General features: G+C 32.6%; 2 protein-coding genes across 2 annotated transcripts in view; both read right to left on the bottom strand.

Annotated features, from left to right (window-relative positions):
* The window catches only part of LOC114330376 (zinc finger SWIM domain-containing protein 5-like), a 576,978-nt gene that overhangs the window by 52,008 nt on the left and 501,479 nt on the right, over window positions 1-23,491 (bottom strand). The gene's annotated exons all lie outside the window — the stretch shown is intronic.
* Window positions 740-23,228, bottom strand: LOC114330375 (recQ-like DNA helicase blm-1). Its single transcript, XM_028279715.2, has 6 exons — window positions 21,625-23,228; window positions 13,873-14,443; window positions 8,688-8,910; window positions 8,388-8,605; window positions 7,157-7,349; window positions 740-5,322 (listed from the first exon to the last, which is right to left on the bottom strand). Exons 1-6 carry the CDS (start codon window positions 23,024-23,026, stop codon window positions 4,093-4,095), a joined length of 3,837 nt encoding a protein of 1,278 aa, XP_028135516.1. The 5' UTR covers window positions 23,027-23,228; the 3' UTR covers window positions 740-4,092.

The following is a 23,491-nucleotide window of genomic DNA, read 5'->3' as shown; positions in this document are numbered from 1 at the left end:
GTATGGCAGCAAGTGACAATGAAATGGATAGAGACCTCCGAACGATGACAAAACAGAAATGACAGTTCCACAGGAAGTTGAAAAATTAACCTGTCATATTTAAAGACTATGATGTACAGCTTGTTAAAATTAGAAATGATGTAACAACACTCCATTGTAAAAATTATCATTTAAAATTCAGTAAACTAGATGTTGTAGTTAAAAATGTATTCACGTATACTGTCAGTGGAGGTGGTTAGGCAAACCACATTACACAAATGTTTGTATTCGAGAACTAAAGTCAGTAATCAAATCTTGTTGTCAAGAGACCTAAGATTTAAAAAAGCAATTTTGTGTTGATTTAAAGTTATCGAATTTATTAATTTCTATTAGTCGTAGGTTTTTTTGTTAAATGTTTTTTACCAATTTTTCTGTCCACTTCATAGAATACAAAGTTAGTCTATTTGTTTATTAGAAAAAAGAACAACACTTTTTAATTGCGTATTTAAATACGTTTATTTGCAAAAATAATTTGTTTTTCACTTTTCCTGATAGTTTTAATAATCCAAGAATTTATTGAGTTTTCTTACATGACTGTAGAAGCATACTGTAGACAGGAACAACTAACAAGTATTTAACTTTTGATATCGACTATAACTTACAACGTTATCTTTAATAAAATTTTGCCGTAAAATCGATATTTTTCTAGACTGGTTAAAGTGCAGTAGAGCCAAAAGGTAAGGTTAAAAAAACAAAAAAGTACGAAAAATAGTTTATTTTTTAAATAGTACAAAATACATAATAATAAATAATAATATTTACAAAAAAAAACAAAAGACAAATATAAATGTACCAACACGATTTCATTATTAACATGTAACACAAAACGACTACAACCAGAAAGAATACATTTTGGTACTTCACTTCATATCAAAATGGCCGATTTAAAAAACAAACAATTCAATAATTTTTTATACAAAAGTGATGAAAATATTTATTCATTATATAGTCGTTATTAATTTCTATTTATCTTTAAGAGCCTAGGCGCAAATATATTACGGCTATCCCTACTTTCTCTTTCTTTACACGGCAAAATATGTGTACTAAAATTCTCAATGATATCGAGATGCAAACATTAGTTGACAATGACACTGTCGTCATTAATTTAGAGATGGCTTTTGAATGTTCTTGGATAACTGTTACTCGTATAATCGCTTAAATTATTAATTCAGTAAATGTATTCAGTGATTACAATAATTTATATAATAAACAATAAAAACTAATAATCGAGAAAAGAGAAACGTGATATTTTTAATAATACAGGGTGTCTCCGAAAGTAGTGCGTTCCTTTAAGGTATGGATGTAATACCCAATGTAGAACAAAAAAGTCCTATAACATTTTTTTCTAAAGTTAACCGTTTTCAAAAAAATAAATAAATTGTTCGCCATATAAGCGAACTTTTATTTTCATAAAATTAACTAATTTGGCATCACTGTACAAGAACTGTTTGTGATTTTGTTTATTGACACCACAAATGTAGGTCAGACAGGTACCCCTGCAAAATAATTGTACCCCCCTGCTTGAAAATCCAACAAAACAAGGATGAAGACGGGGTTTAATGTGTCTATGTTTAGATTTTTGTATACATAGTTGTCAGATTTCAATTTTCATACCAAAATGTATTTTGGTTTTTTAGCCAAACGGTGCATTTAGAAAAAAATGTTATAAAGACTTTTTTCTCTACATGGATGACTTCTACCTATACCTTTAAGGAGCGCATTATTTTCGGGGGAACCCTTTATATTGTTATCTACTATGGAACTCTTAGATCAATTTTGAACATCTTTAACAACAAAATACATGGATCACAGAATATATCCTGGTTTATTTTCTACTTGGATCTTCCATAAATAATAAACAATATATAACATTTTATTAAATTCCCGTCTTAAATAAATTATTTATCAAATACACTATCAATATTATTTACCCAACAACTCAAAATATTCCCGATTGAATGTCAAATATTTAAAATTGTCACTGTCTTGTCGCCATATTCTGTTCGACTGAGTTTTTTGTATGACAAAGATAGCGAATGTTCGATTTGGAAAGTATTACCACATACATGGTGTTCATTTTTTTCGAATCCTGAAAAAAACTAATTGTGATATACTGGGTTTAGGTTATTTGTATTTCGCGCGGTGTCACTGCTCATTTTGACATCAGTGACTTCACTTCAATCCCACTTCACTGTAGTACTATATAAGGAAATTTTAACCTATATCGCTATCTTGTATGTTATTTCTATTCAGCAATAAAACTAGTCCGTTAAATGTCCGGCTTTTATTTAAAGTAGTAACGTCTCGAGCACGTGTGTGTGTCAACAGAATAGTTAGGGTTGATACATTACATACTGGTGACGAGGATAACTTTTATTTTCGGCAAAACGAGTTAAAAATACGTAGTGAAAAACGTGTAAAACATAGTGAAAAAAGTGTAAAAAAATGGCGGAATGGGTGTGTGGTCAATCAAGCGAGTTCTCTTTAAAGAGTTCAGGCTGGTCAATTTTCAAAACGCGGCTAGGAAACTATTTCGCAGCAAACGGTGTCAAAGTCAATACGGACGCAGATAAGATGACAGCTATTTTATTAAACGCTTTAAACGAGAACGCATATCAGCTTATTTTCGATCTGGTAAGTCCTGAAAAACCAGAAGAAAAAACGTATCAGCTTCTTGCCACATTGGACGGGTATTTCAAACCACAGCAGAGTCCGTTTGCAGCGCGATTTAAATTTTACAGTGCTCAAAAAGACGTGACGGAATCGGCGAGTGAGGATTAGCGGTAGGCTGTGACTTCTGCAAGGGACCCGTGTTGGACCGGCTTATGGAAGAAGATGTAAGCGCCGATCTCGAAAGAATGGTCAGTTTAGCAGCTTCCAAGATGGCTGCCAGAGAAATTCACGAGGAAATGGTGAGGGTTAAGCCAGAACCTCTTAACCACGTCAGTTCTGAAGGTACGCGAAGGTACGATGCGCAGCGACGTTGGAGCAACGCGCAGACTCCAAGGAAATGGGAAACTACAGAGACGCAGAGAGCTGAAAATGAGGAGCAGCACAGACGTTACGCGCATGACATTCAACCTCAACAACGACAACATGGTGCATGTGACATTTGCGGAGGAATCATAACAAAGATAAGTGTATTTATAAAAATAATACTTGTAATAATTGTAATCAAATAGGTAATTTATCAAAAGTTTGTAAAGGTGAAAGGAAATCTTTTTTATCGCATAAAAATTTTTTACAAACCCAAGAACAGGCAAAAAACATTCCTGAAATAAATAATGATGATGACTTTGACCTTTTTAATATATCAGACAAATATTTTCGATTTGCAAAGCACAAATACAGATATTCTAGAGGATTTGTTTACGTTAATGGTATTAGTAAACAATCATTATTTAGTATTTCAAATTGATACGGGTAGCAGTGTTATTTAAAATATTTTTCTGATATTTACATAAAACAAACAAATAGATGTTTTATTTTTTATAACGGGGTGCAAGTTGAGAGCCCCTAGAGGTAGTAAATATGAAATCCTGAGAAAACTTTTCTCTTTTTTTCACTTCTGTAACTTATTAAAATAAACATTACAGAAGTTTTCAGGGACTTTCGGCCCTCGGTAATAATGTAACCTTTAATTCTGCGTTTAAATTTTTCAAAAACAAACATTAGTTTTTTCCGGATTCGCAAAATTGAATGCATTTAAAAAGTACTGAAGCCGAAATTTTGCGCCTATCCTCTTAATGTATTTACTGAAGAAGTGATAAAATATTATTCCATGTAATTGTAATAACTTAGCTATTTAAACACATCTTATTCGGCCATACCATTATCAAAAAAATAGAAAGTGACATAATGATATTAAGTTCCAGCCTCATCTCTTTTTCAATATTTCAAAGCTCCTGTTGATAGAGATTAAACCCAATTCTCATCTCGACATAAACATGGATATTGTACAATTTATCAAGACTGTTTTTACACAGTTTATCTGTTGATACGATAATGAAATATAAATAGTCAAAATATTTTAACTACATTGTCTACTTATTTTCATTTAAAATGTACAGGCATCAATCCTATACCCCCACCACTTTTACCACCCTTTCCTTTACTCCAAGAACCCTTCTTAGAACCTGTTGTCTTCTTTCGCGGACTTCTCGTCTTTCGTCTTTTCCATGTACCTTTCGCTCTTTTTCCTGTCCATCTACTTCCTCCTGTCGACTTCCTCTTTGTACCTCGTGAAGACGAAGGTTGTGAACTACACCAATCGTTATCGTTATCTGCAGCTGAGGAAGTTTCTGATAACTTCGAAGCTGTTACCAAAGCATCTACTGCTTGGCTGAACTTTTTGGTTATAGTTAAAAAGTTCTCACCACACTTCTTATAATTAGCCGCCGTTACGTGCTGGATTTTCAAGAATTCCTCTTTGGTTCTTGGCAGAACGTCAGACATAGTTTTTATAGCTGTTAGATTCATAATTGACGACAAAGTTAGATTCCTCTCTAAAGCCATTTTGCGGCATTCCTCCAAAAGAGCTTCGTGACACTCTACTTTCAGTTTGTTTATTTTTACTTTGTTATACTTGGCATACACAGTATTTTTGTTTTGATTGGTAGCCACAGGAAGCATTTTGGGTAAAGCAGCAGGTGATTCTGGTACGTATGAAGGCCCAGGTGAATCATCAATGTCCACCGTTTCAATTTTTTCTTCTGTATTTACCTTCGTAACAGCCTTTTTGCTTACTGGGAGGGTTATTTTGAAGCTTGAACTATGGAGCAGATCAAACTTCTTTCCAACTCTTATGTACACAACCGGAAATTCTCCGTTACAAGTAACTTGATCTTCTAGAACATTACCCAACACTAATTTTTTCAAAATTCTATGTATGTCTGGTTTATTCAACGAAGCACCAGCACCATAAAATCGATGCTTATCGTGTCCCATCTGCAGAATCTTCTTCAATTTGGAACCTTTATATACATCAACGACATGTAGCATTGTCACATTACTCCTCATACAGAGATCTTTAGTTAAGGTACCTAATTCTTTGGCCTCTTTTGTAACTTCGAGACTATTATATGATTCGAAGTTTTCACAATTGTCACACGTTGTGGCTTTATTTCTAATACATAGTTGGCGATTGAAATTTTCTCCGAGATGTATTAATTGTAAATATCGACGACAGTCGACTACATTTTCTGCAAAGGAGACCATTTGTTTGAGGTTGTTGTTGTGGCCTTCTCGAGCTTTAGCACTCGAATTTCTTTCCCTGCCCATGATCTGAAATTAATAAAGAAGTATTTTAACCTTTTACTTTAGTAATCTTAATAATAGTAATGTATTATACAGTAACAGCTACCCTACTAGACAAATATAAACATTGCGCTATTACAGTCCTGGACCCTTCACTTGTTGCAATGTCTATTTTTATGTCCAATGACGTTTAGAACGTCAGAAAATGTATAGAAACTGAATATTAACATAGAAAGATGATGTTGACAATAATTAATAGATCAGCTCCATTTGACGCTTATAGTTGTTATTTTGTTAAAGTTGTAAAAGTTTTAAAGTATTGTAATATTAAAATAGAAATGGATACCATTTTTATTCAGTTGCAATGCGAAGCCAAAACTGTCTTAATTTTTACTAAGTTCAGAGAGCACAACCAGCACTCTTATAGACGATTTCGCCACTTTTTAGTGGCTCCTCAGAGAATGCATAGGTTGCTATATCTGCCCTAAGTTTAAATTTTCGACTCTATTAGTCCCCGCATTGCAACTGACGTGATGGTAGTAGGAGCAACCTGTGCATTCTCTGAGGAGCCACTAAAAAGTGGCAAAATCGTCGATAAGAGTGCTGGTTGCACTCTCTGAACTAAGTAAAAATTAACGACAGTTTTGGCTTTGCAACTGAATAAAAATGGTATACATTTTTATTTTATATTAGTATTACTCCTTTGACTCCTTATGACAGAGATGAAAGTCACATCTGAGAACGGACCGGATTAGCCCATAAGCATAGCAATTAGGTAGGTGCCTACCCATGTATCTAGTAGCGTGGCGCTTACTGTTTATGAAAATATATAAAGCATTGAAACAACATCTGAAAGATAAAACAAACAATAATTACAATAACTATAAAAATGAAAAAAAGGTAATTAAAAAAGGGTAATGAAACATACAGCATTAAAGATAAAAACACAGAATTATTAATAGAATTAAAACACATAGTAAAAAGACGGAATCAACACTTTGAAGAACTATTATCAGATAAAAACCAAGATGAAATTAATGAACAACAAAATAATATATTGGAAGATAACACAGAAAACTCAATAAACGAGGAAGGACTAGAAAAAGCAATAAAAACGTTGAAGTACAGAAAAGCACCTGGAGTGAAGAATAATAGCAGAAATAATAAAAAACATGGTAAAAATAATTAAGACATCCCGGAAGATTGGAAAGGGTCACTAATAGTACTTATATATTACAAAAAAAGAGATAGAAGAATGTAATGACTACTGAGGATTGACTGTGATTTACATGTATGAAACTCATAAAAAATAATAAATAAACGATTAAGAATAATGACAGAACACACATTAGACGAAATACAAAGTAGATTTAGAAGTGGTAGGCAAATAGCACAAAAGCGCGGCAAAAGAAAATATAGGTACTCAGCATTTTTGACCTAGAAAAACCCTTCAATAAAGTACCAAGACATAAGCTATGAAAAATACTAAGAGAAACAGGAATGGACAACAAGTTATTCAGAATGATGCAAAAAATATACAATGAGAACAACAATACTGTCATTAGTAATAATTCAATATCAGATATGTTAAAAATAAATGGAGGTTTCAGACAGCACTTAGCCAATACTATTTCTAATATTTATGGACGACATTATTAGGAAATGTACAAAAGGAGTAAAAAGCTGAATGTAGGGCATAGAAAGCTGCAAGAGTAACAAACTCAGAAGTATTTGTTGACAAACTTCAGAATAATTTGGAAATGTGCATTATGCATATGTTAAAAATTACAGCCGACATTAAGCGCTATTCTACATATGTAGTTATGTTTTCAAGCTTTTTTTATTAACAAAATCAGCTTACCCTTTGTAATCTTATAACGTCAGTGTAGCTGTAAAACAAATAAGAATAGGATAAATCCCCATCTCTACCAGCTCTCCCAGATTCTTGATAAAAAGCCTCAACAGATTTTGGAATTGAATTATGTATTACAAATCGTACATCGGGTTTGTCAATGCCCATTCCGAAAGCAATTGTGGCAACAATAACAAAAAACCTAAAAACAAATAGACAGATAGGTATACATATTTTTATATTTCTATTCATACATAAATTTTTATTTGGTCCAATAAGACAATACCTTTCCTTAAAAACCTATACCCATGTGCTTATAAATCTATAATCAGGTGTTTCACAAGAAGGTCTTACGAACAGCTTGCAGTATTTACTTTTTAATTCTTAGTTAACGGTTAATCAAATTTGTAAAGTGTTACATTTATTCCACACACAGTTCCACAGTTTTGAATAAGGTTGAACTGGGGATGTTAAAAGGTAGTAGCCTGAATTGACTCAAGACATTTAAGGTGGGTATATTGACAAATGTTGCAAAGAACTTGTTTTCATACCACCAACTTAGAAATTTCAGGCAGAGAACATGAGCTGATTTAAATCAATAAAAAGTGGGAAACTACATACCTTAATCATGCAACGAGACATAACAGATAACCACTTCCTAATAACTCGTAACATATGGTAATATTAGGTTTGCTCTAGCATCAGTTTCAAACGGTTTGAAACCATCAGGAAATAGTCGACCAGCGCGAGTAGAGGGGATAGCACTGGTGACTGTCTTATGTTCTCTCACTGACCAACTGTTTGCTGACGGTTTCTGACTAGTTTGACTGTTTGCTAGAACAAACCTATTAAAACGTAGAATTGGACCAAGACCTATAAAACAGTGCTCCTTAAGACAGGATTACACAAGCTTGGACTCAAATGATTTGCTGAAGAAGATGAAAGACAGGGAAACATTTGCGCAAATTGTTGCTGATCCTTGAAAGAAGAAGGCATTTGAAGAAGATTAAACTGAAAATTGCTGCTATGTAACCGTTAGTAAGTAAAAGCTGCACTACACATTCTACTGAATGTTACACAAAATGTTTTAAACACAAAATGTACTCATAGGTATACTGTAGTTACAGAAGAAGTTAATAGAGGGGCTTGAGTATTTTTTGTGAGATATTATTATGCTGCTGTATGTTAAATATGAATTTTCAACAAGTAAATTATTTTTATATTATATGTTCAACTATACCTGTCTTGCATCCATTCTCTTTGAATTGCTGCACGAATCTTATCATTCATACCTGCATGATATGGTCTTGTTTTGATCCCCGCTGCATTTAAACTGTCTGCTAAAGTTTCACAATCATTTCTAGCTAAACAATAAATAATTCCTGATTTTTTTAAAAACTTTTTTTTGATCAAATTGATTATTTCCTCACTAGCAAATTTCTTTTTCTTCTCTATAACCTTCAAACAAAATAATAATTAGATAAAGTTCTAGAACAGCAAATTTTTTAATAAATATGTGTGGTTTACATTTTACTCTTACCTGATATTTAATATTTGGTCTATTAAAACTCATAATGAATCTCTTAACGTTTTTTAGCTTTAAAATATTGATAACATCAGACTCGACCATTTTGGTAGCTGTAGCTGTAAGACACATTATTGGTACATTTTTGAATTCATCTTTAAGAAATTTCAACTCTTTGTAGTCAGGCCTGAAGTCATGACCCCATTGAGACAAACAGTGAGCTTCATCAATGACAAATCTAAAATGATTAGTGAATCAGAAAGAGGTACAAAAAACACAGGCTTTAGCATATGTATGATAGTTTTAATGTGAAAGTACAAAAAGTTAGTATTAGTGGTCAATTCCTTATCATTTTTTTGGTTTATCATGTTTCTGGATGCTGCTGTCTAGTCAATAATCATGCCTATTCTGTAACTCATTTCGATGATATTCTCCTTTTCATGAACATTTTTCAGTGCGTCACAAATTATAGAAAAAAAGGTAAGTCCGTGATAATACATATTTATGACATTTATTCTAACGTGACATTTTAGTTAAATCTGACAGTTGTCAAATTTTATTTTCAATTTGGAATAAAACCAAATCAATTGTGTCTATTGCATTTATAAAATGGTATTTTCTTTCATTTGTATAGTCTTATAAATTGTACAGATTATATTGATAATATTATTATTTTATTTAATAAATAATTCTTTTTTGATTATGGCGCCATCTATCGACAACTAGAATAATCACCGAACTAGAATAATTACCGAAGTATTCCCAGACGTGCCTTTTTTTCTGTCACATACAATTTAATGCGTTAGAGAGAAATCGAAAAACTGTGACGCACTGAAAGATGATCAAGAGAAAAAGAATAGAAGTCAGTAAAATCGAATAGAAGTGACCAAGTCGAATAGAAATAGTCCAAATCCGTATTCCATAACTACTTCGGAATCTCTACAATCGTAATGTGAATAGAAATCACTTCGACAGCATTTACCCTGTCGAGATGAGATTTCGATTATCGGAATTGTGGTTGACGCAAGCGCATTTTGTTTTGTTTTGACGTTTATATTTTATATATAAAAATAATTAATTACATACTACTTATTTATAGTATGTGTACCTTTTTTTAGCTGCTTAATTTTTAGTCTGTGGTGTTATTTGTTTAGAGAACTATATATATTTCATTTAGACATGTTATACGAGTATGAATAATTGGACCTAACCTTATTTATTTGGTACTTGGCGTCTGAATGTTTCCCATTCACATTGTTGCCATATTTTGTTCGCATATTTCTTGTACAATTGCAATCAATGGTATAATGCACAAGAATAGCATACGATAGACTTCTTATGCGTTAATTGATAAATAAATATTATACCAGTATACTTGTATATTTATCAGTCAACGCTCATAGTCTGAACAAATTATAGAAAAGATGCCATTTTTGGGAAAAGCTGTTTAGCAGTTATTTCAACTGGAATCGAATCTTAAAGATTGCATATTATTAGTAATATCAATTTTAAATAATTTATTAATAATAATAATAATGAATTAATAACATCAATTTAAATATCTTTGATTTAAAAGCATTTATACTTCTTATCTTCACTTATCTTTTTTATTTATCAGTTTATCTTCTTTTTATATCAATTTTAATTAACTTTAATTTAAAACCATTTATCCTCTTTTGAGCTTTTTGCATCCAGTATTTACACGAATATTTTATTTACTTCTCAAAACTTTGAGGATAGTATGAAGAAAGTATGAAAACATTGAGGAAATGGCAACGGTGTCATATTTCAAGTAACAAAATAGGTCACAGAACACAATTTCGCTGGTTACTGCGCGATTGCCACCTCCTCAGAACCGCGTGAAATAGAAGTCAGATATTTCGATTACGATATGAGTTACAGAATACCGATCCAAACACAAAAATGACGCGATAGATATCAAACATTCCGATTTTGGGTAATTACGATTCGACTTGGTCATTTCTATTCGATTTGTTAAAAGTTACAGAATAGGGCTGATTGCCCTTTAGATGTTTTTATTCCTTCTCAATATGTAGAGATACAACCATATCATCCACGCTTTTATTACTTCATATTTTTATCTACATACCTTATGATGTTTTTCTCAATTATTTATTTTTTCTTTTTCTGATGTGATGTTTAGCTGCAATTTTCTTGCCTTATATCTGGTTGTATGTTTGTTGATCACAATACTGCTGGCTTTTGAATAAAAGACTAAAACCTTTCATTTTGCTAAAGCCTTTCTTTTCTGGCATCCTCTAAACATGATCCCTTAAAAATTACTTGCATGCTATAATAATCTATTGTATTCCATATCATGTATTCCCTTCATAACATGTCTATATATATTATATTCCTTATTTCATGGTTCAATATTGTCTCTTCATTTAATATCTTTTGTTTCTTTTTGAAGGTTTCTTGGGTCCCTTGCTGTAAGCTATTTCTGAATTAAATGTGGCAATGATTATCATTTTGCAAGCTGTGAAAAATGAAAAGCATTGCAATTCAAACCTTGAGTGTATAAATGGTGTATCTGGTCTTCTCCTTTCAAGTGCAGTGTCCCAATCTGAGGTTGTATCGTCACTATCTTTACTCTATTCTATCTATAGTCTACTTTTAAACCAAGAGGAGTAATTCAAATTTCCCGCGTCATAAAACTTGTTTGTAATTGGTCCAAACTCAGGCAAGTTTACTCCACTGTTATCAAATTTTGACACTAATGGCATTTATAAAATTTGGACACTATTTGCATCATAGGTTAATTAAGTTAAATCAGCGATTTTTTGTATATTCTGCGTTATTCCTTTAATTTTTAGATTTTAAGTCTGTTTTTATATAAAAAAAACAGTTGTTTTTAGAACTCTTTAGCGACATACTGCCGTGAGTAGCTAAAACGCTGTATCTACCGAGACATCACATTCGAATAAAATCGATTTTTGTTTAAGAATTCATATACATAAAGCGCTGTTTCACATTAGAAGAATTTTGACCGTATGATGGTTGAAATTTACATAGTGGCTCGAGCAATCATATGGAATCTTTCTCCCTTCACTGAACGTTTCAAACGGTAAAGGAAGAAAGATTCCATATGATCGACCCATTGCTCGAGCCACTATGTAAATTTTAACCATCGCACTGTTGAAATTCTTATAATGTGAAACAGCGCTTACACAGGACACGGCATAAGATGCAGTGTGTTTAATGTGTTTTGGCTTAACTTTCGTCATTTTTACTAGGCAAATAAGATAGATATGCGCATTTGGGTTAGAATGTAGTAAAAATTTAATTTTTTTAGATTTTTGCAGATACAGCGTTTTCGCTAAGCATGGCAGTGTATTAGTATAATATGGATTACCGTCAAAGGCCAATATGATCAACCAAAAAAGAAGATGTATTTGGTGATATTTCTAGTGACTTTCTTGATGTTCTGGTACCACTAGTGTAGTGCGTGTGAATCTGCCCTTTTAGTTTACTCCTCTTGGTTTAAAAACAAAGCTTAGATCTATTTAATGATAGAATAGAAATACTCCCTCCCAAAACAAATTGGTAGTGGTATTCTAAATTTTCACAGGACTGTCCAAATAACAGTTTATGTGTACAATTACACTAAAGAGGAAATAGAAAAGGCAATATTATATTCAAAAAACAATAAGGCACCTGGACCTGATGAAATCCCTTCAGAAATACTCAAACTACTAGATGAAAGGGGAATTTCAGCACTACATAAAATATTTAATTTTATTTATGAAACTGGTTGCTATCCTCAACAGTGGTCGCTCTCTACATTTATTCCCCTACCCAAAAAAGTCAATGCAAAAAGATGTGAGGATCACAGACTCATTAGCCTGATGAGTCACACTTTAAAAATATTCTTAAAAATACTACATCAAAGATTATACAAAAAATGTGAATGGGACATCAGTGATTCTCAGTTTGAGTTTAGGCAAGGTTTGGGTACAAGAGAAGCAATAGTAGCAACACAGGTGTTGGTCCAAAATTGTTACGATCAGAGGAAGGACGTATTCCTGTGCTTTTTAGACTATGAGAAAGCATTTGATCGTGTCCAACATCACAAGTTAATGCAGATCCTCAAGAAGCTTGATATAGACCAAAAAGACGTAAGATGCATTGAAAACTTGTACTGGTATCAGGCAGCACAATTAAAAATAGACAATTCTATATCCAAATCCATACATATAAGATAGGGGTGTTCGGCAGGGATGTGTGCTTTCCCTTCTTTTATTTAACATTTATTCGGAAGCCATATTTCAAAAGTCTTTGGAAGATGCAGAGATGGGAATCAAAGTGAATGAAGTATTGATCAACAACATACGATATGCTGATGATGCTGTCTTAATTTGCGACAACATAGCAGATCTTCAACAACTTGTCACTATAATCGGAGAATACAGTAAGCGAATGGGATTAGAGATTAATATCAAAAAGACCAAATTCATGATCATCTCCAGAAACTTTGATGCATTTGAAAACTCCACCATAACACTGAATACTAAGTCCATTGAGAGACTGAGCAAATTCAAATACCTAGGAACGTGGCTTTTTGAAGACTGGGCATCGGACAGGGAAGTAAAATGTCGCATTGAGCAAGCTCGACAAGCTTTCGTAAAATTCAGGAAGGTACTGACCTGCTCAGAGTTCGACCTTACACTGAGACTAAGGTTTACTAAATGCTACGTGTGGTTGGTGCTGCTATATGGCATAGAGGACTGGACACTCAAAACGAAGGATAAACAGATTAGAAGCCTTCAAAATGTGGCTTTATCGCAGTATTCTAAAGATACCACGGACGGCGAAAGTCACAAATGTGGATGTCCTTAAAAGAATCAACCAAGAACGTCAGCTTTTCGAAAACATCAAGAAAAGAAAAACGTCGTATTTGGGTCACATCATGCGAAACGAAAAATACCAGTTCCTTCAACTTATAATCCAGGGTAAAATTGAAGGCAAGAGAGGAATAGGACGCAAGAAAATGTCCTGGCTCCGAAACATAAGGCAATGGACAGGGATTAACGACATACAATCTCTGATACACATTGCAAGAAACAGAGAGTTAATGGAAAATGTGATCGCCAACATCCATTAGTGGATTTGCATTTGAAGAAGAAGTGTACAATTAAATTTAAAGCATATTACTAAATAGGTATCTTTCCTAACTTACCTAGCCAACTTCCCTCTTTGATACAAAGCCTTCAACATATCACCAACTTGTCTAGAAGCCATTATTTTCTCTGGTGTAAGATACAACAATTTTATAAGTGGTTCTCTACAGTGCAACTTAGTCATAATTTGACTTGTTTCTTGAATACCAACATCTTGACAAAGATGAGCAGCTGCAATGTCAAGACCATTCATTTTATCCACCTGATCCCCAATCAAAGCTCTTAGAGGAGAAATAATTATTGATACTCCCTCACTTAGTACAGCAGGCAGCTGGTAGCATAAACTTTTTCCACCACCAGTTGGCATAAGAACAAAACAATCATGTCTGTCAAGGGTTGCGTTAATTATCTCACGTTGTTGTGGTCTGAATGACTGAAGACCAAATTTTTGGTGCAGAACTTCCTCCATAGTGTCTGAGAAGTGATATCGTTTATCAAACTCGGAAAGGTTGTCATTTCTGTCTTTAAAACTTATTTGAGTTGAAAAAGGCTCTTCGCCGAAATCATCGTCCTCCCAGTTGATTGCAGAAACTTCTTCTTTATAGCTGTCATGTGCTACTGATGGAGTGTCTATAAAGAAATATGTCAATAAAACACAATAAACATTTATTCTGGATCATATTTGGTAAAGTTCCATTACTAGAGTAATTTTTTACTAATTCACAATACGTTCACGAAAACTAAAGCACAATAATTTAGAAAAATGGAACTCAAATAATAAAAATACAACCTAAACGTAAGTAAAGGACACAGATAATGAAAATAACAAGGAAAAACAACACGGATGACCTAATGGAAGTGGTGATAGATCAACAAAAAATAAAGAAAACAAACATCTACAAATAGACTACTTTCAAAATCTCATGAACCTGACACACTCATTTGATGACGTCAATTTACGAACAAAATGATGGAATCTGACATTACTGAAAACGTAAGAGTACAGATCAGACACTGTCGTGCAATTCTGTATGAAATTAAAATACTTGAAAGTTTTTAGGATTCATTTTTTTTCGGTTATGCGTATTTTCAAGGTTCATGAGGTTTTGCACCAACAGTACCTGGGAACAGAAATAATAATAGAGGAAGTATCTAGGATTAGGATGACCTCAATAACAGACTAGAGAGTACAGGAAAACTATTCCAGTCTCTAAATAGAGGATTCCTCAACAACGAAAAAATATCAAGGATAACGAAGATGACAATAATATCGATGGGTTTTTGACAAAACATTGTAAGTGATAAAACACACATTTTTTAGGAGACAACTTTTTCTTCTAACAACTTTTTGGCTAATATAGTTAAAATTTTTAAACTATGATAAATTAGTAGATTAGTAGATTATTTGCTAATTTATCATAATTTAAAATGTTTAATTATATTAGCCAAAAAGTTGTTAGAAGAAAAAGTTGTCCTGAAGCTATTTCCTTGTGGCATTTTTATAATCAACTATTTATAATGAGAAATAAGCCACAATTAAAATGAAAAAAATAATTTTATTAACGTTTCGACTCCCAAATCGGGTGCCGTTGTCAAAATACAAAATAATACTAAAATAAACAAAAGTGTTGTTGCTAAGCAAAAAAAATTCTTCTAATAATTTATTTAATCTCACTCATTTATATTGGCAATTCAGACATATATTATACATTTTAAAGTAGAAGACTTTAAAATGATATTGCCAATATTTATGAGTTGCGTTCCTGGCACAACTTACTGAAAGATAGTTCATTCGATTACATGAAATCAACCCCAACTCAAGAATATCCGTCATAAAAAATTATAGGATGTGATCTGTCTTTAAAAAGACAACCAAATGCAACGACAGTAAAATTCTCGCGTTAGAGACTTCATAGTAAATCACAAGGGAAAACCAGGAAAAAACCCTGTGATACTATCACGACATCGTAAGTATTTGGTCTTACATTAATTTACTCTAAAAAAATAATACCAAATTCTGACTTGTAACATGTTTAAATTATAAATAATATTAATAATACTAGATATATAAGTAATACTAAAATATAAAATATATACTAGCTCGATATTATTGACTTACTAATCTTGGTATTTTCTTTCTATTGACTTCCTCTTGATAGAGCCAAAATTACTTGTTCTAACGAAAATTCCTTTTTAGCAGAAAAACAATTGTTAACATCTGTTTTATTAAAAAATGATTATCCTTTATCGTTTATAAATAAGGAATTGTCAAGATTGGATCGAATGGAACAGAACAACTTAGAACAGGATCCTACAACATTCACCAGAAATAATACGAGGAAAATATCAATACCATATATAAAAGGACTATCCGAGAAACTTAAAACAATAGGAAATAAATTCAACATTTCAACAACATTCAAAACAACAAACACATTGAGATCTATTCTATCTAAAACTAAACCTAACAATGATCAAGAAAGAACAAAGAATTGCATTTATAAAATACCTTGTGAATGCGAACAATTTTATTTAGGTGAGACATCAAGACCATTAGACGTTAGAATAAGTGAACATCAATCTTATATTAAAAATAGAGAATTTGAGAGATCTCAAATATGTCAACACGCATGGGATAATGAACATAGAGTTCAGTGGAGAGAGTCAAGTATAGTCCTGAAAGAATCAGATAGTAAAAAGAGAAAAATCAAAGAAGCGGCTCTAATTATGCTAAATGAAACCAATTGTGTCGCAAATTCCTCGGTAGAATGCAGTAGGATGTGGTTACCCATACTGAAAGAGGAAGTCAATAGAAAGAAAATACAGTAGGAAAAATGAAAGAATACCCATGAACGAAGATATAAAACACACTGTATTTTCCTGTCACCGTGTCATACAAAAAACTGGCCAGCGCAAGTACATGTAATAATTATTATTACATGTACTTGCGCTGGGCAATTTCCTTTGTGACACGGTGACAGGATAATACAACGTGTTCTATATGTTCGTTCATGGGTATTCTTTCATTTTTCCGACTGTACCAAGATTAGTAAGTCAATAATATCGAGCTAGTACATATTTTATATTTTAGTATTACTTATATATCTAGTATTATTAATATTATTTATAATTTAAACATGTTACAAGTCAGAATTTGGTATTATTTTTTGAGAGTAAATTAATGTAAGACCAAATACTTACGATATCGGGATAGTATCACAGGGTTTTTTCCTGGTTTTCCCTTGTGATTTACTATGAAGTCTCTAACGCGAGAATTTTACTGTCGTTGCATTTGGTTGTCTTTTTAAAGACAGATCACATCCTATAATTTTTTATGACGGATATTCTTGAGTTGGGGTTGATTTCATGTAATCGAATGAACTATCTTTCAGTAAGTCGTCCCAGGAACGCCACTCATAAATATTGGCAATATCATTTTAAAGTCTTCTACTTTAAAATGTATAATATATGTCTGAATTGCCAATATAAATGAGTGAGATTAAATAAATTATTAGAAGAATTTTTTTTGCTTAGCAACAACACTTTTGTTTATTTTAGTATTATTTTGTATTTTGACAACGGCACCCGATTTGGGAGTCGAAACGTTAATAAAATTATTTTTTTCATTTTAATTGTGGCTTATTTCCCATATAAATAATTAAAAAGTTGTCTCCTGAAAAATGTGTGTTTTGTCGCTTACGATGTTTTGTTAAAAACCCATCGATATAGGCCAACATTGACAAATGGATCAGAAAACTGGATCTTAAACAGATGACACCAGAGTAGGATAGAAGCAGCAGAGATGAAATACCTCAGAAGAACAAACAGACTCAAAAATTAAGAAATAAGAAACAGACTTAAAATCAAACTGTTTCCTCACACTCTTTAAAATGACCAAACTCTTTAAAAGCCACAACCTTAATCTGGACATAAAAGTAAGGCTCATAAAATGTTATATCTTCTCTTATACTGCAGAGTTGAATCCTGGAAACACACTGAAGCAATGGAGAAAAAACTTAAAGCCTTTGAAATGTGGCTATACAGGTAAATCCTACAAGAATATCATGGACAGACAAGATAACCAACAAGACAGTACTACGATGAATTAGTCCAAGTAATGAAGCATAAAATAGGACAAAACCTCACAATTTTTACAGAATGGATCGATTTCCTTGAAAGTTTGAGAATAAGTAGTGGATAGTCCAAGGATCAAAATCTATATGATGCCAAAAGGCGCTTTTACCATGGGGGTGGTTGGAATTTTTTTTATATTTTGACCGCAAAAGTTGGTAAAAACATTCATTCTAAGAAAAAAACGTTCTATACATTTTTTTGATAAAATTAATAGTTTTCGATTTATTCGCTATCGAAAGTATTAGTTTTATATCGAAAAAATCAATGTTTTTAATCAGTTTTCTGCTAATAACTCAAAAAGTTTTCGTTTTATCAAAGCAACTTTACCTACTTAACAAAAATGTACCTTTTGAAAAAATATACAAAACCTTTTTTTTTAGTTTTCTTTAAAACCAATAGTAATCGAGCTATATTTTATTATATGTTAGCTCTTCTTCGTCAAATGCTAAATATTGTAGTTTCAAAGTCAAAAGACGGGAAACTATGCATTTTTCGAGGATAAATAATTCAAACTAATCTAAAGTATCTAAAAATATCTATCTACAGAAATAAAAAAAAAGTCTCTAGCTCAAAAATTAAGTGACTTATAATAAAGAGAATGTCAGTCCCTATTTTTTTCAGTGAAAAAGATCATAATCACCACCCTATAGATTTTTGTAGTTTGGTAACAAATGCCTTTTTCTTCTGAAAAGAAAGATTAGCATCAGTGATACGAAAAATGTTTAAATACGAAATTGTAGCTTATTTAATTTCCAAGAACTTGGGTTGCAACAATTTTTTCTACGGTAAAAATTAAGTAAGCTATTGACAATTAAAACTTGTAATAACATGCAGAAACCACCTTTACCAACCCTTTCAAAGTCACATCTTTTTGCGACTGAGATTTTTAAAAGGATTTAATATTAATAGCCTTATATATCTTATAAAACCCTATAAAATTCTTTTTCACCAAACTTCCTAAGATAAAAAATAAAAAAGTTACGGTTAAAAAATCAATATATTTTTTTGAAGAAAAAAAGGAGAAATCCAATTTTAAGCATAATAATGTATGTTAGCGATGTTTTTAGTCATTGGCCTTATTCACTCTCCTTTACCTATGTATTATTAATAGATTCTAGAAGTTTGACTGGCTTAGAATCATCAATTTTATAAAAAATTGGAGTTAAAAGCGAATAACGAATTTTTGTACTTTGGTAAAACATGCCATTTTCTTCAGAATAGAAGGATTAGCGTCAGAGATATAAAAAAAAATTTAAATATGAAATTGTAGGTCATTTAATTACCAAGAACTTGGTTTGAAAAAATTTTTTCTATGGCAAAAATTGAGTGAATAGTAAATGAGTATATTATCGAAGAACATTGATTTTTTTCGATATAAAACTAACACTTTCAATAGCGAATAAATCGAAAACTATTAATTTTATCAAAAAAATGTATAGATCAATTTTTGAGTAGAATGAATGTTTTTATCAACTTTTGTTGTTAACATATACAGTGGAATCGCGATTATCCGAGCTAATTGGGACCACACATACCTCTGATACCAAAAAACTCAGATAACGCAGAGATCGGGTATTTGTTTAAAATAAGCGAAAAATTCAAAAGTTATGACGTATGTAATTAGTTTATTATGTAAAATTGAAGTAAACCTGTATACAGAGTAGGTATATTGTTAAAATATATACATAGATAGGAAAACATTTACATACGTACTGGATCATTTTCATGTTTTAAAAAAGTCTTTGATAGATTTCTGCGTCAACTTCTGGCCTCGTTTTGACACTGCGATGTTGCGCCAACGCTGAAGATGAAGGACATCGGTAGGGGTTGACTCTTCCTGTTGCCCAATGTATTCGAGGGCAGCTCCAATCACCTTCATACCTTCGGAGTGAGATATTTTCTCGATTATCTCATCTGTGTCATCCTCAGTGACATTGTGTGGGTTGATAACCATGTCGGCGATTGCATCATCAGTCAGTTCCATTTGCTGATTTTGCTTAATCCACTCGTTGACGTCTTCATCATTTATCGGCAGTTCCGTTAGTAATTGATTAGCGAGGTCTACTATTTCAGCAATACAGTTATTATTTTTTCCATCACCTTTTGCTTCAATTTGAAATAGCTTTCGCTATGACTTTTGCAAAGTTGATACTCTCACATCATCCCACGCTGAAGCTATCCAGTAAGACACATCCTTAACAGTGATCTTTTTAAGGGCTGCTGTCACAGTCATTCCCTCATCCAACCAGGTCAACAACACCTGGAGAAGCCTTCGACGATAGTTCCGTTTCATAGCCTCTAAAACTCCTTGGTCCAGAGGTTGAATGAGAGATGTGACGTTTGGTGGCAAGAACACAGCTTTAATGTCACCACTAATCAACGAACTTGCATCTGGATGAGATGGCGAGTTGTCCAAGAGAAGAATAGCTTTTCTTGGTAGATATTTCTTTTTTAAGTAGGCCTCAACAATGCAAACGAACTCGTCAAAAAACCAATCTTCAAAAATTTGGCTTTTTGAAAAAATTTTCAAAAATTTACTACCTCGGTTAATCCAGAGGCTCGGTTAGTCGGGACTCGGATAATCGCGATTCCACTGTAATAAAAAAATTTCCACCCCCGAGATGGAGTGGCAACCACCCCCATGGTAAAAGCGCCTTTCGGCATCATATAGATTTTGATCCTTAGACTATCCACTACTTATTCTCAAATTTTCAAGCAAATCGATCCATTCTGTAAAAATTGCGAGGTGAAAAGTTTCGGTTCCTGGACTAAATGGGAAAAGAAAGAGAAGTGAGTTAAACAATTACAAGGAGAAAGTTAGAATATCTCTGACTTCGGACACATAGTGAGAAACTGCACTAAATACAGATTACTGAAAATAATTCTTCAAGGAAGGTAAAGTATTCAGAAAGCGAGGAATTGGGAGAAGAAAATCATGATTAAAAACCTGAGGAAATGGTTATCCACAACAACAACTAATCAAGCATCAGTTAATAAAATAATTATAGCCAGAATGATCACCAACATTCGAAACAAATAGGCACCAAAAGAAGAAGTTTTCTCAAACAATAAAGGAAAAAAATTAGCATGATACATGCTAATAATAATGGACAGTAACAGGTGACAGTAACAAGTGAAAAGAGGCACACCAATAAAAGAGTGGTGCAGCAACATGACAGCAATAATACAAAATATGTGTAAATATTGGCAAGAATCAACACAATTGGTGAAGAAGAGAACAGAAAGGACAAAATTCATCAAAGGCTAGAGCACCTTTGATTATTTTACAACCAGTCAGGATAATAGAATCGTTTGTTTGAGAAACCCAACATGTCCACAGAAGCAAAGTTGTGGAAAAGTACAAAAAACATCTTGGGATTGCCGGGTTTCTCTTGATTCAGAATTTTTTTTAACTCTATATGTTCATTTGGAATGTTAAGTAGGGTCGGGTTTCTCTTGAAACATGTGACTCTATATCTAAGGTTAGTAAAAATGCAAAAAATGTAACTGAATATATGTAAGTGGCACCAATACTGAGTAACTAATAAATAAGGGGCAGCGAAAGTGTTAACATGTTAAGATTCTAAGCAAAAAACAAATTGAATAAATACTTTTATATTGCTAATACATTGTCAAGGATAAATGGAACATTACCAACATTAAATGATTGTACTTACCTGATAAATTTTTATCGTTTTGTGAAAAATCATCATCCCAATCTATTGCACTTAAATCAATTTGATCATCTGGTTTTTTACTTGATCCACCAAACAGTTTTTCAAATGTTGCATCATCCAAGTAATCACCTTCAGCGGCACATAAAGCCTGGCTGATAATATCATCGTCATCAGCAAAAGAAGCGATATTATTTGTTTCCTCAATTTTTTGGGCTGGAACCCTGGTGTTTTTAATAACTGGAGAATTTCCTGCAGTTTTTTGTGCTGAAAGCTTGGCGTTTTGAATAATTGGAGAATTTTCGGCAGAACTAATGGAAATTATACTGTTACTTTTACACGTTTTACTTGTGCTCACAGCCAATAAACTCGGACGAATAGGAGAATCAGAAGATAAAGCTTTTTTAAATTGGAATTTTTTCCGTCTTACCACAGGAGAATCTGTCGATGGGCTAGGGCTACTAAAACTACACTTATTAACATTTTCAGTAATTTTATCCACATTTTCTGAATGCTCATCTGGCAATTTGTGTTTTGTACTCTCATTTATTTCACTGTTACGTTTCTGCAATTTAATGTCATTTTCTTTCTTTGGGCTGTCTTTACTACTACGAGAATCCCTTCGTTCTACCTTCTGCACTGGTTTTGTAGATATGCTTTCACAAAAATCCTTTCGTTCTAACTTCTGTACTGTTTTCGTGGAGACTTCTTCACCAAAAAGGGATTCAAAAGCAGCAGCGACAGTATCCTTTATGGGTTTTTTCTTGAAATTAAATTTTTCTGGGTCTCTGAAACCCTTGGATGTTTTCTCATTTATTTTCTCTTGACACATTTTCTGTGTTGGTGTTTCAAAATCTTCTGAAGAGTTCCTGCGTACATGTTTAAAATTAAATTTTGACTGAGAGGATGGTGTGGAGGTTGTAGTTACAGTTTTCTCTTGTAATGTATTAGCTCTACTTTTGCTTGCAAATTGTAATAGTGTAGTTTGTGAATTAGAGATCTTTTTTACAGATTTTGTAGTCTGTGTGGAAGGCTTCCGACTATTAGTAATAGGATTTGTTCTCTGATTGGTATTGATAACATTTGATAAGCGTTTTAAATTGAGATTTGGCTTACTAGAGTTATTAGGTGACAATTTTTCATTCTTGCTGGAATTATGTGTTATGGATTTTATGGAAGATACATTACTTATGGGGGTATCTTTAAAGATAGCCTCCAATTCATCTTCTACTGGGTCATGTGTAACTTTTTCACTTTTCTTGGACGGTGAGAAAAAATGCGATACTGTTTCTGATGCAGCAGATTTGGTATCGTTTCTTTCAACTTTTTTAAAATTAAACTTTCCCACTTTAGTCAAAGGTTTGTTCTTAAATGCATCGAAAAAATCTTCTGTATTACCTGCCATAGATATTTAACAGTCACAGACACTTTGTTAACATACATTGGGTTAGAAATTATATAGTTTATTTGACTAACTAAAGATTAAACATTAAACTATTTCACGTACGATTAAAACAGTATTTTTCTACTTTAACAACAAAAGACAGTTCTTTACATTTACATTCACATGGAACGACCATTATTTTATTACTAAATTGTCAAGTCAAAAGTCAGCATCAGCCATCAGCAGTCAACGATCTATGCTTCTCGTTTCTCGTATGCCGTGGCCTTTGACTCGTTTACTAAGCCAGCCATATCTTAGCGGCCTTCATTCATTTTAGAATTTTAGTTATCATCTTATCATTATTCATTTTAGATTTTAATTAAATGGGGATTTAAAAAATATAATGCTGGATATTTGCGTTATCGACTGTATAAAATAAGTTTTGTAGATAGTATCATATCATAGATAAAACTATATTTTTTATTT

This window comes from Diabrotica virgifera, chromosome 6 (assembly GCF_917563875.1).
Source record: "Diabrotica virgifera virgifera chromosome 6, PGI_DIABVI_V3a".
NCBI classification, from domain to species: Eukaryota; Metazoa; Arthropoda; class Insecta; order Coleoptera; family Chrysomelidae; genus Diabrotica; species Diabrotica virgifera.
This window is presented reverse-complemented; position numbering and strand designations above follow the sequence as displayed.

What these genes read in the sequence shown, in the direction of transcription:
- LOC114330375 (XM_028279715.2), bottom strand. Translation starts at nt 23,026, where the DNA reads ATGGCAGGTAATACAGAAGATTTTTTCGATGCATTTAAGAACAAACCT. An exon ending in GACCAAATATTAAATATCAG is followed by an intron (nt 8,606 to 8,687) that starts GTAAGAGTAAAA and finishes TTTTGTTTGAAG; the next exon opens with GTTATAGAGAAGAAAAAGAA. An exon ending in ACGTTATAAGATTACAAAGG is followed by an intron (nt 5,323 to 7,156) that starts GTAAGCTGATTT and finishes TATTAATTTCAG; the next exon opens with ATCATGGGCAGGGAAAGAAA.